Raw genomic sequence first — 14,166 nt, forward strand, 5'->3', positions numbered from 1 at the left:
TCCCCACATAATCACTTGCTGTTGTTACTTGGAAAAAAAGAGGTTTCTTGCATCATTCACCCTCAAAACAAGTGTTGGAAGCTATTTAAGGCCAATTCGAATAGTCAGCTCGAATAATGAGCTTGAATACCGACTCGAATAGTGAGCTGGAATTCCGAGGTCGAATCGAATAGTAAAAATTATTCGACTCGAATATTCGACTGACCTCGAATAATTTACTATTCGAATTCGACCAAACTCGAATTTTAAAAAGGGGTATTTGAGCACCACTGGACAGGGAAGTTACCTGTGTTTAGACTAGCAGCCTGAGTGGCAGGATTTCATTTACTGTTTAGTTTTGTTTTGACAATTTTTACTACTTGCCTGTATATAGTGTATAAAGCTGTAAATAAACACCACGTTTGCTGTTGAACACCATTGGAGCCTGCTGTGCCTGTGTTTCAAGCTCATCCCAGGGAGCTCAGCACCCCGCTACCTACTAATCCCTTACTTTACGCAGACAAGGACAGGACGCTCTAGTGATTTGATGGTGATGTCGGACATGTGGACTTTCTTTAGTCCAATGCCTCGCCTCAGCCCTTCGGGATCCACCCTCTGACAATGCCTAGACTGGCAGGTAGTCAACTACCTGGCCTTAAGTGCAGATACAGACACTCTGAGCAGCAGTGGCGTAGCTAAGGAGCTGTGGACCCCAATGCAAGTTTTACAATGGGGCCCCCCAAGCACTCTATACATAACAATTGATATGGCACACTAAAACCTGCCAAAGGCAACTACAGTGTCAGAGGTGCAAAAAGGGGATGGGGAACAGTTTGTTAATGATTACCACTGTTCAAAGTATCTATAGAAGTGATTATTATGGGCACAGGACCAATAGAGAGCTAATACTGTGTTTGAGGGAGGGCCCTTCAGGGCCCCTCTGGCCCTCTGGCCCCGATGCAGTCACAACCTCTGCAACCCCTTTTGCTACACCCCTGCTGAGCAGCGATGAACCGCTGGACTACTGGGTGTGCAGGCTTGACCTGTGGCCAGAGCTGTCACAATTTGCCATCCAACTTCTGGCTTGCCCCGCCTCAAGCGTCCTGTCAGAAAGGACCTTCAGTGCAGCAGGAGGCATTGTCACTGACAAGAGAAGTCGCCTAGGTCAAAAAAGTGTTCAGTAATTCACCTTTATTAAAATGAATGAGGTATGGATCCTGGAGAGCTATTGCCTGCCCAAAGACTAAGTCAGTCCCCACACAGCATCTCTGCCCGCACACCTCTGCTGCCTGCCTGAAGACTAAGTCAGTCCCCACACAGCATTAGAGATGTTGCGAACCTCCGATTCTTGGTTCGCGAACGCCGTTCACAAACTTTTGCGGAAGGTTCGGTTCGCGCAAACTTTTGCGAACCGCAATAGACTTCAATGGGGAGGCGAACTTAAAAATTTAGAAAAATTTCTGCTGACCGGAAAAATGATAGAAAACATGTTTCAAAGTGTCTAATACCTGGACGAAGACATGATAAAGTAAAATACACATCAAAAGTCCCAGACAAAAATCTAGATTTCACATAAACCCCTATTTTAAGGTCACAAATCTCATTCAATGTTCAATTACAGACCCACACTGCTTTACAACATCAGGCAGTGTTTCCCTCCCTCGCCCTCCTCCCGGAGGGAGGAAGAGCTCATCTTCCAGGGAATTGTACAATTTCAAAAGTCATCTTATATACCTTGCCCGGAAATTGAACCCAGGTCTTGGCCAGGAATTGAACCCAGGTCTGAGTGCATGGTAGATAGCTCTCTTAACCACTGGACTACCACCAACACTATGTTCTGAAACCAGCCTAGCATGTACCATTATGATGTATCCTAGAGAAAAATGAGCTTGCTTAAAGATTTGTAGGCTTCCAAAAGCCAGCTTACATACCTTGGCCAGGAGTTGAACCCAGGTCTTGAACCCAGGTGAGAGTGCATGGTAGATAGCTCTCTTAACCACTGTACCACCACCAACACTACATTCTGAAACCAGCCTAGCATGTACCATTATGATGTATCCTAGAGAAAAATGAGCTTGCTTAAAGATTTGTAGGCTTCCAAAAGTCAGCTTACATACCTTGGCCGGGAGTTGAACCCAGGTTTTGGCCAGGAATTGAACCCAGGTCAGAGTGCATGGTAGATAGCTCTCTTAACCACTGTACCACCACCAACACTACATTCTGAAACCAGCCTAGCATGTACCATTATGATGTATCCTAGAGAAAAATGAGCTTGCTTGAAGATTTGTAGGCCTCTAAAAGCCAGCTTACATACCTTGGCCGGGAATTGAACCCAGGTCTGAGTGCATGGTAGATAGCTCTCTTAACCGCTATACCACCACCAACACTACATGCTGAAGCCAGCCTAGCATGTACCATTGTGATATACCCAAGAGAAAAATTAGCTTGCTCTCTCTCTCTCTAGGACTTGATGCCATTGAAGTGAATTTTCAGCTTAAAACCATCAATGGATACCATCAGAATTTCACAGGCAATTTCTGAATTCTGCCAGATTGAAAAAGCAATTCCCTTTCTGACCAAACGGAATGGAATGACCAATTTCCGCCCAAAATTGCGGAAAATACAATTCTGCGGAAAGTGGTGACCATCCCTACTAGAGAGAGAGAGAGAGAGAGATGAATCTACATGGCTATCTGGGGTTCTCTTCGGACAACTGTTGAACACAAAAGGCAAGACCGTGCCTGGGTGGGCTTGAACCACCAACCTTTTAGTTAACAGCCAAACATGCTAACCAATTGTGCCACAGAGACTGTGCACGCAGTTGCTGTTGAATGATTTTATGGGGATGTATGTGTGTCTTTTGGAGGTTTCAGAATGTAGAGGCTGGTTTCAGAATGTAGTGTTGGTGGTGGTCCAGTGGTTAAGAGAGCTATCTACCATGCACTCAGACCTGGGTTCAATTCCTGGCCAATTTATATAAGTTGGCTTTTGGAGGCCTACAAATCTTTAAGAAAGCTCATTTTTCTCTAGGATACATCATAATGGTACATGCTAGGCTGTTTTCAGAAAGTAGTGTTGGTGGTGGGCCAGCGGTTAAGAGGGCTATCTACCATGCACTCAGTAGTGTTGGGCGAACAGTGTTCGCCACTGTTCGGGTTCTGCAGAACATCACCCTGTTCGGGTGATGTTCGAGTTCGGCCGAACACCTGATGGTGTTCGGCCTTTTAAGTTCGGGTTCGTCCCGAACTACTGAATGGCCGCCGAACAGGGCCGAACAGGGCCCCTGTTCGGCCGAACAGGGCCCTGTTCGCCCGAACATGCCGCAATACGGCCCCCCTATGGGGTCGCAGGCATAAGGGGGGAGCATGCCCCGATCGCGGGGGGGGGGGGGTCGGAAATTCCCCCCACCCCCTCCGCTAGCGCTCCCCCCTCTGCCCGCTTCCCCATACAAAAGTTTAAGGCAAGTTAAATAGTACTTGGTGGCTGGCACTGGCAGTGGAGTGAGGAGGAGGAGGAGTCCAAGTAGCAGAGTGACGCGTTGAGGCCGGGCAGCGGGCGGTTCAGCGGTAGTACCCTTGTGGTACTTCCGCCCTTTCTCTGACCTCACGTCCTCTGCATACGAGGGTACGCGTCACGCGTACCCTCGTATGCGTCATCACGTAGAGGACGTGAGGTCAGAGAAAGGGCGGAAGTACCACAAGGGTACTACCGCTGAACCGCCCGCTGCCCGGCCTCAATGCGTCACTCTGCTACTCGGACTCCTCCTCCTCCTCACTCCACTGCCAGTGCCAGGCCAGCCACCAAGTACTATTTAACTTGCCTTAAACTTTTTTTATGGGGAAGCGGGCAGAGGGGGGAGCGCTAGCGGAGGGGGTGGGGGGAATTTCCGTCCCCCCCCCGCGATCGGGGCATGCTCCCCCCTTATGCCTGCGACCCCATAGGGCCCCCAAAATGGGCATGTTCGGGGGTCCCATTGACTTCCATTGAGTTCGGCGTTCGGGCCGAACATGCCGAACATCTGGCCCATGTTCGGCCTGTTCGGCCCGAACCCGAACATCCAGGTGTTCGCCCAACACTAGCACTCAGACCTGGGTTCAATTCCCGGCCAAGGTATATAAGCTGGCTTTTGGAAGCCTACAGATCTTTAAGCAAGCTCATTTTTCTCTAGGATACATCATAATGGTACATGCTAGGCTGGTTTCAGAATGTAGTGTGGGTGGTGGTCCAGCGGTTAAGAGAACTATCTACCATGCACACAGACCTGGGTTCAATTCCTGGCCAAGACCTGGGTTCAATTCCCGGCCAAGGTATATAAGCTGGCTTTTGGAAGCCTACAAATCTTTAAGCAAGCTCATTTTTCTCTAGGATACATCATAATGGTACATGCTAGGCTGTTTTCAGAAAGTAGTGTTGGTGGTGGGCCAGCGGTTAAGAGGGCTATCTACCATGCACTCAGACCTGGGTTAAATTCCCGGCCAAGGTATATAAGCTGGCTTTTGGAAGCCTACAGATCTTTAAGCAAGCTCATTTTTCTCTAGGATACATCATAATGGTACATGCTAGGCCGGTTTCAGAATGTAGTGTTGGTGGTGGTCCAGCGGTTAAGAGAGTTATCTACCATGCACTCAGACCTGGGTTCAATTCCTGGCCAAGGTATATAAGCTGGCTTTTGAAATTGTACAATTCCCTGGAAGATGAGACCCTCCTCCCTCTGCGGAGGAAGGAAAGAATGAGGGAGGTGAGGAATATAAGGAACAAGCCTACAAGAGCCTAACTAAACTCTCCCTAGAAGAGTCTGTGATCAGCTATCCCTTAACTAATTAGTGTAGGCAGACTAGTGAGTAAAACGGCACAAGGACATTGCCTTTTATAAGGGGGGGTGGGGCTCTAGGAGTGAGTGCAGTCTGATTGGCAACAATGTGCCTGCTGACTGTGATATAGAGGGTCAAAGTTCTGCTCAATAGAGCATTATGGGGCGCATCGAACTTCCGGGAAAGTTCGCCTTCGCATGCGAACGCGAACCACCCGAAGTTCGCCTGGAACCGTTCGCCCGCGAACCGTTCGGGACATCTATACACAGCATCTCTGCCTGCACGCCGCTTTACTGCCTTCTCTGCCACCACCAACAGGGTCCAGGACTCCAGGTGGATTCCGGAATGTTTAAGGCCGCTGCTAGCAGCGACCGCTACCAAAAACAATAATAATCTTTCTGGTGTGTGTACATGCCTAATTTTTGTGGCTGCACTGCGGCTGCAACAACAAAACAAAAAGCATGTACATGTGCCAATTCCCCTTCGTGATCGTTACCTTGCCGCGGTGAAGGGGCTTGCATATCACAATCAAGCAATGACCTATATGTGTGTGTTGGGGGCACACCCAAGATAATAAGGTCATTGCTTCATTGTGGACAGACCAAATTCGATCAGCTGGACAGTCACTGTTGTTCTGTCATTGAGCTACCTCAGCCCGACCATATGGCCTGGAAAACTGCTGTTGCCTACACTCTCGCCATCATGAGCACCAGCACGGCCATCACTACACAAACAGCTGTTTGCGGTGCGTTAAACAGTGAGTTTGGTCTGTCAGTGTGAAGCAGTATACTAATTACACTACCTGATCCATGTATACACACGCAAGATGTTTTAAAGCACTTTATGCCTCCAATTTAGGAATGCAATGTGATTTCTACCCTTTAGAGATTATAACCCTCTGCGTCAAATACGTAATTTTCCCAGGGACTTTTGGCATGTATCCCACTCCAGCATGCCCCCCTCCATGTATTAGACCCCTTGAAACAAACTTTTCCATCATTTTTGTGGCCAAAACTAGTCCCTGTATGTTTTAAAATTTGCTTGCCCATTGAAGTCTATGGTGACTCGCCCGGTACGCACGAACTCAAACTTTTGTGGAAGTTCACGTCCGCGGTTCGCGAACACAAAATCTGATGTGCGGGCCATCTCTGCATACTATAAGTAAGCTAACAGGAAGTATTGTGTGGATGTGTTACTCCAGAAGTTACAATGATGCAGGCATCTTATTGACTCCGGCTATCATTGACACGGGGACTTAGATTAATGAATGGGAACTGCATTCCCATTCATTTATCTCCCCACTAACCAGCGGTGGTGAGCACCCACGCAGGAGCAAGCGCAGGAGTGAGCGCATGAGCGAGCAGCTGCCATACACCGCAATAGACAAATATCTACATCCCTGGGCAGGAACTGAAGTCCTGCAAGACGTAGATATACCATCGCAGACCACAAAAGTGGTTAAGGTCTTTACAAAAAATTTAAGGTGAACTATAAGGTTGGCGGAGAGAAAGATTTAGGTCTCTTTTGGATGGATGGCTGAACTGCATGCTTGTGGAGCAGTGCAGTGTCCTGTTAGCCACCCACAAGCACCATTCAAGTGCAATTTAAATGCAGCCGTATGGCAGAATATGTAACTACCTTCATTCTCAATATTAAATTGTAGAAAGTTGATCTAGGGAAATTAGATGATTTAGGGTCCTATATTGTGCGTGTTTCATACAGGTTTCAACACACATCTAATGCAAGTCATTGGCATTGCATTTGATGTGATTGTTTTTGTTTTGTTTTTGTTTTTAATTGTGCAGCAGTGATGCATTTTTTTGTTGTTTTGCATGTGATGTACAAATTGCATGTATTGTAAGTCAATGCAAATGCAGAAAAATCTCACTCAGTTTGTGAAAAGTTGCATGCAATTTTTTTTTTCAATTCAATTATACAGACTTTCACATAAATTAACCCTCTTGCCGTTCCAATTATTGCGGCAAGGGGGCAGCGCAGCACTTTTTTTTTTTTTTTTTTTTTTTTTTTAAATCATCTAGCTAGCCTAGCGCTAGCTACATGATAGCCGCTGAGCAGCGGCATCCCCCCACGGCCTCCGATCGCCTCTGGCGATCTTTGCTACCAGGAAATCCCGTTCCCGTTCAGAACGGGATTTCCTGGAGGGCTTCCCCCATCGCCATGGTGACAGGGCGGGATGACGTCACCGACATCATGGACGTCTGTACGTCAGAGGGATTCCCGATCCACCCCTCAGCGCTGCCTGGCACTGCTTGGCCTGGCTGCGCAAGGGGTCTGGGGGGGGGAGGGGGCCACGCCTCGTGACGGGTAGCGGCGAATCGGTGGCGATCGGGATATGCACGCAGCTAGCAAAGTGCTAGCTGCGTGCAATAAAAACAAATTTTGAAAATCGGCCCAGCGGGGCCTGAGCAATCCTCCTGCGCAGGTTACCCCGAGCTCAGCTCGGGATAACCGGCAAGGAGGTTAACTTAATAGGAATGCTCAAAGGAACTGCATGCAGAACATGTGCAAAACAGGAGAAACTGAAACAAAAAAAAAATCACAAGAACAAGAGCACAAGAATTCGCGGTCACAAATTGTCCTCGATTTGTCAGGAAGAATGTTTTTCTCCATCTTGCAGCAAGCTCATTATATATATATATATATATATATATATATATATATATATATATATATATATATATATATATTTTTTTTTTTTTTTTTTTTTTTTTCTGGGGGGGGGGGGGGGGGGGGGGTCAAAGTTGATGAACAAATGTTTTTTTTTATCCAGATAAAATAAACAATCTATGTGGAGTAAAATAAAGGCTATTATCATTCTGGCTAAATCCACTCAAGTTTAGTAAGAAAAATATTTTCTGTCAAATCTTAACTAAAAATTACAATTGTCGATTACTACTCTAAGTACAAGTGTATTGAGAAAATATAAACTTAAATGTAAGGGTGCAATGCGTTACTTTTAACATGTTACTTTTATATACATACATTTTCATGAACTCTTTCTTTGAGATAATTGCTGAACTTACGCTGCCCGGTGAGTGTGAACCCATCATGTACTTTCTTCTCCTGGGCATTATGGTAAATGTAGTCACACAGCTTCTGGCACTTATCCACAAATCTGGGATTCAGGTCACCATCAGATAATTCCTCCAGTCTCTGATGAAGCTGTTTATTGGTGGTTGGTTCATCAAACACAAAGGATTCATGTTGTTTGAAATAAGTGCGAAGCTCTTTCGAAATAGAGCCATGAGTCTCCTCGCTTTGATTTCTTTTATCTTTTATAAATGGAATAAGGATACAAAAAGGATAAACTTTACCTGGCCACATTAATAGTTTTCTCTTTACAAAGATACAACAACTCTACAGATACAACAAGCTAACCCTGGCATTGCCACATAACACCAATCCTTTGCTCACTACACTGGCTACCCATAAAATGGAGAATCCTTTTCAAAATTGGAATGCTAACATTCAAATCTCTACATGACCTAGGCCCCGTATAGCTGAAGGATTTGTTGCAACGTCGTCATACCTCCCACAACTTCAGATCAAAAGGATTTAGTAACTTGACCACCCTCAGAGTTCAACTAAAAACCTTTGGAGCTAGAGCTTTCTGTCATGCTGCTCCTACCCTGTGGAATGACTTGCCAAACATAATCAAGACAGCTCCAAACCTGGACACATTTAAATCAAAGCTGAAAAGCCACCTGTTTAGTCTAGCATTTATGATCACATAACATTTTCCCTGTATGCACCAGTATGTACTGATCTGAGGCAAGCTTATGCACTTTGAGTCCTACGGGAGAAAAGCGCTTTACAAATGTTTTGTTGCTGTTATTTATAAAGAAAATTTTAGACATGGTGGTTTGAAGTGAACCTATTGAAGTTATTCTTTCCACAACTCTTCCATTGTTCTAATTTAAAAGCATTGCAAAAATGTGGCATACTTTGTCTGTGCTTTTAATTATTTTGCCAAAAATGAACATGGTTGTACTGCACAACACACTGCTTAAAGGAGTTATCAGGCAAACAATAGTAAAATGAGTGGTACTTACCGGGGGCTTCCTCCAGCTCCAAGCTCCCAGGACATCCCTCGCCGCAGCTCTGCCCGCAGCCGTTTGCCGCAGGTCCGTCCCGGTCCCCGGCGATGATGTCAGAGCGACCTGGAGGTCGCTCTGTACTGCGCCTGCGTGAGCAGCGCTGTCAATCACCGCCACGTGGGCCGGAGCAGACTGCGCAGGCACAGTAGTTCTGCGATTGCGCAGTCTGATCCGGCCCACGTGGCGGTGATTGACAGCGCCGCTCACGCAGGTGCAGTACAGAGCGACCTGGAGGTCGCTCTGACGTCATCGCCAGGGACCAGGACGGACCTGCGGCGAGGGATGTCCTGGGAGCTTGGAGCTGGAGGAAGCCCCCGGTAAGTACCACTCATTTTACTATCATTTGCCTGATGACTCCTTTAAAGAGGAACTGTTATGTCATATGTTAGAATGCAGTAAATGATTCTGGAACCTACTTTTATGGCAATGTTCCTGGTTTCAGCATCAGAAAGTGCATCCTATAACTATAAATTACTGTACATTGGTTCGTAGCCACGCCCTCCCAGTGATATCACAGCCTAGGTTGATTAACTGTGCACCCTTTTTCTAATGCATTCTGGGAGACCTGGTGCTTTATTTCTATTCAGATCAGAACACACAGTATAAAACCATTCTTCATTGATGTATCATGCCAGCACTAAAGGGGTCACCAGTGATACATTTCAGAATATAAATCGGGGTGAGGAAAGAGTTTAACGGTGGGCAAATACTGACTAAAGAATTCATAAATAAATATTGTAAAAAAAAAATGATTTTATCATTAGATTATTTTTTCAACAGCTACTCTTTAACCTATAAAAGTCCCCCCCACCCTCTCCTCTATGCAAACACATGCACATGCATTCGTATATAACACTTATGGTGCCCATACACGATACTATAAAAACATTCGATTTTCCCATTTATTCAATCTAAATGATCAAATCGAATGAAAGTCAAAAATATTTTTTTTTTCGATCAAGAATTTTGATTGATTATCCCATTTTTTCGAGACAAACTGATCGAATATGCTGGAAAAATCTTTATATTCGATCTAATGGAATAATCAAACTGTAACGATAGGTGTCAACAAGGTAGCAGAATTCTGATTATATGGTGATCTCTCTGCAGTATCACCAATAATACAGATGCTATACCTGATTATGTGGTGATCTGCAGAATCACTAATAATGCTAGTATAGCGTAACACAGTGTGAAAGCTGATACACAGGTGAGTGTTTGGTGCAACAGTAAGGTAGGAATAGATATAAACTCTCCAGAGGAGCTGGTAGAGATATATATCTACCAACCACAGAGGACTGCACACCAGAGGGACTGGTGCTACAGATAGTACTGAGAATAGTGTTCACCCGAGGAGCGGGTGACACAGACTGTACTGAAGGTATAGTTCACCCGAGGAGCGGGTGATTCAGACTGTACTGAATATACAGTTAACCCGAGGAGCGGGTGATTCAGACTGTACTGAGTATACTGTTCACCCGAGGAGCGGGTGATACACTGAATATACTGTTCACCCGAGGAGCGGGTGATTCAGACTGTACTGAGTATACTGTTCGCCCGAGGAGCGGGTGATACACTGAATATACTGTTCACCCGAGGAGCGGGTGATTCAGACTATACTGAGAATCTCTCTCCAGTGTAAGGACCACTGATGAGAGTAGAGGAGTCAGACTAGCAGGTTTGGCAACAGACAGACAGATGCAGTACAAAATCAGAAGACAGGATCAAAGTAGTTTTCAGGCTAGAGTCGGCAACAAGATCAGATAGGCAGAAGTACAGAATCAGAAGGTGGAAGAGTAGTCACAAGATCAGGCAGAGTTCATACACAAATATCAATACTGAATTCAAGTTATAATTATAGCTATCAAAAGGTCTGAGCGCTAACACGTAGCATTCACAACAGCAGACAAGGAGCAACTGACAGCCAGCTCTTTTTATGCTCTACAAGACACCCAGCCGCCTGACCAATCGGAGAGCCCGCTGGAGTCAGCTGACCGGCAGGTCAGCTGACTCCCCTTCTACTGGCCCTGCCGCTGGGCGCCCGCATGCGTAGCCCTTACCCTATGTGCGGCCGAAGAGCCTGGCCGCAGTGAACCATGCGAGTGTGAAAGGCGGAGGCGGCGGTCATGCTGCTCTCCGCCGCGGCGGTATCTCCGCCGCCTGTTACAGCACCCACCCCTTGAGGAGTGGACTCCGGACACTTCTTACACGGTTTCTCAGGATGTAGATCATGGAATTTCTTTTTAAGTTCATCGGCATGCATGCGACAATCCGGCACCCAAGCTCTGTCCTCAAGCCCATACCCTTTCCAGTGAACCAGGTACTGTACCGAGTTAAGCACCAATCGTGAATCTAAGATCTGCTCGATTTCATACTCAGGCTCCCCATCAATCACCATGGGGGGAGAGGAATCCACATGCACAACCGGTTTCAACAGAGACACATGAAAAGATCTTACACCTCTCATGCTAGCTGGCAGATCAATCACATATGTCACATTATTAATGTGACAAGATTATTATTAATCTTTTTGGAAGCAGGGTATGGGCCTATAAATCTGGGCCCTAATTTAGCTGAGGGTTGTTTCAGAGCCAAATGCCGAGTAGAAACCCACACCATGTCTCCTGGAGCAAATTTCCACTCCACAGATCGTTTTTTATCAGCCTGTTTCTTCTGAGTCAGAAAGGCTTTCTCCAAATTCTTTTTAACCATGACCCAAATCTCCTTCAATGACCTTTGCCAATCTTCCAGAGTTGGAAAGGGAGACGACACCACCGGTATCGTGGAGAATTTGGGAGACCTCCCTGAAACCACTTGAAAGGGGGAGAAGCCTGAAGAGGAACTTTTTAAGTTATTATGCGCAAATTCCGCAAATGGCAGGAATTTTACCCATTCTGATTGTGCATCCGCCACATAGCACCTGAGAAATTGCTCTGGGGAATGATTAACCCTTTCAGTTTGCCCATTGGTCTGTGGGTGGTAGCCTGAGGAAAATGACAAGTCCACCCCAAGATGATGACAAAAGGCTCTCCAGAATCTGGACACAAACTGGACTCCCCTCTCTGACACCACATTCTCCAGAATACCATGCAACCGGAAAATGTGCTGAATGAAGAGATCAGCCAGTTCTTGGGCAGAGGGGAGTCCGTTCAGAGGGATGAAATGAGCCATTTTGCTGAACCTGTCAACTACCACCCAGATGACCGTTTTACCCTCAGACATGGGAAGTTCACCAACAAAGTCCATAGACAAATGAGTCCACGGTTCCTCAGGCACCGGTGATGGTTGAAGTGTACCCACCGGAGCCTGATGAAATGGTTTGTTCCTGGCACAAACAGAGCAATCCTTCACAAACTCTCTACAATCTAGGGCCAAGGAAGGCCACCAGACACATCTGGCAAGCAGATCCTGCGTGCGAGCAATCCCGGGATGCCCTGCATTCTTATGTGTATGAAATAATCGTAAGATTTGCAGACAAAAGGGAAGTGGCACAAATAGAACCCCATCCGGCTTCCCCTCGGGAACGTTTTGTTGATAGGGCCCTAGAGTGACAGACCAATCTTCCCAAGTCTCAGTAGCTGCCAACACCACCTGTTGGGGTAGGATGTTCTCAGGGGTTGATGGCTGAACCGTCTCAGGCTCAAAGCATCTAGACAGGGCATCTGCTTTGACATTTTTATTACCTGGCTTGTAGGTAATAACAAACCTGAATCTTGAAAAGAATAAGGACCAGCGAGCCTGTCGGGGACTAAGTCTCTTGGCGCCTTCAATGTATTCCAAATTCCTATGGTCTGTATAGACCGTAATCACGTGTTCTGCCCCCTCGAGCCAATGACGCCATTCCTCAAATGCTAGTTTAATGGCCAGAAGCTCCCTGTTGCTGATATCATAATTTCTATCAGCGGGAGAGAACCTACGAGAGAAGAATGCACAGGGATGCAACTTGCCCTGGAGGCCTGAGCGCTGAGACAGTACAGCCCCAACCCCGATCTCTGATGCATCCACTTCTACTATGAAGGGGAAGGTGACATCCACGTGTCTCAAAATAGGGGCGGAACAAAACAGTTTCTTCACCATTGCAAAGGCAGCTTGTGCATCTGCTGTCTAATGATAAGTATCTGCCCCTTTTTTGGTGAGTTCAGTGAGGGGTGACACCACAGAAGAGAATCCCTTAATGAATTTCCTGTAATAGTTGGCGAAGCCAAGAAATCTTTGGAGTGCCTTCAACCCCACAGGCTGTGGCCACTCTAAAACGGCAGAGACTTTTTGGGGGTCCATGGAGAGCCCGGAGGTAGTAATGATATACCCTAGAAATGGAACGTCAGAGACTTCAAAGAGACATTTCTCTAGTTTTGCATATTAAGAATTCTGCCTAAGTTTCTTCAGAACAAACTTCACATGTTTCCTATGTTCTGTCAGATTGGACGAGAAAATCAGTATATCGTCCAGATAAACCAGGACGAACTTCCCCAGGACTTCTCTGAACACCTCATTGATTAACTCTTGGAAAACGGCAGGCGCGTTGCACAACCCGAAGGGCATGACAAGGTACTCGTAGTGCCCATCGGGTGTGTTGAATGCCGTCTTCCATTCATCACCGTCCCTTATGCGTACCAGGGATGAGCAGAAACTACGCCAGTGCGAATTTACGCATCGTAGTTCGCATCTACGCATCATAGTTCATAGGTGAAGTTTCAAAACTACGCTTACGAATTTACGCATAGCGAAGTACCGCTACGCGTAGCTTACGCCCACAATGCGTAGTTACCATGCGTAGTGCGTAGTGAACTACGAATGCATTTTTCGCGGCTATTTCCGCGTGAGATTGTATGCTTACAAATTTACGCATTGGAAAGGGGAATGTACGCATAGGAGAGTTGCTGGTATAAGCAATGAAAGAGAAATTAATGCGTAAAATTTTCTGCATACGGGCATAAGCATCCGCATACACTACGCTACGCACTACGCGTAATTGCGTATTTTAATGCGTAGTTTACAAAATGCGTACGAAGTGAATATTTGATTTCGAAGCCGTAGTTTGGCGAAGCATAATTGCGTAAAACTACGCGTAGTTCCAGTGTAGCGAAGTTGGCTGACTACGACCATCCCTGATGCGTACCAGGTTGTAAGGCACCCTTAAATCGAGTTTAGAGAAGACACTGGCATTGGTGACCTGAGAGAACAAATCGTCAATCAGGGGAAGTGGATAACGATTCTTAACGGTGATCTTGTCTAACCCTCCTGGCGGTTTGTCAAAA

The 14,166-nt window shown here is 46.2% G+C and overlaps 1 protein-coding gene across 1 annotated transcript in view; it reads right to left on the reverse strand.

The window, feature by feature from the left end:
• Positions 1-14,166, reverse strand: part of LOC137525976 (guanylate-binding protein 6-like) — a 155,487-nt gene that overhangs the window by 41,550 nt on the left and 99,771 nt on the right. Inside the window, exon 5 of the mRNA XM_068247187.1 lies at positions 7,835-8,083. Within this exon, the coding sequence (XP_068103288.1) occupies positions 7,835-8,083 (249 nt within the window). The remainder of the gene's footprint in view (positions 1-7,834; positions 8,084-14,166) is intronic.

The sequence above is a fragment of the Hyperolius riggenbachi genome, chromosome 7 (genome assembly GCF_040937935.1).
Source record: "Hyperolius riggenbachi isolate aHypRig1 chromosome 7, aHypRig1.pri, whole genome shotgun sequence".
Taxonomy (NCBI): Eukaryota; Metazoa; Chordata; class Amphibia; order Anura; family Hyperoliidae; genus Hyperolius; species Hyperolius riggenbachi.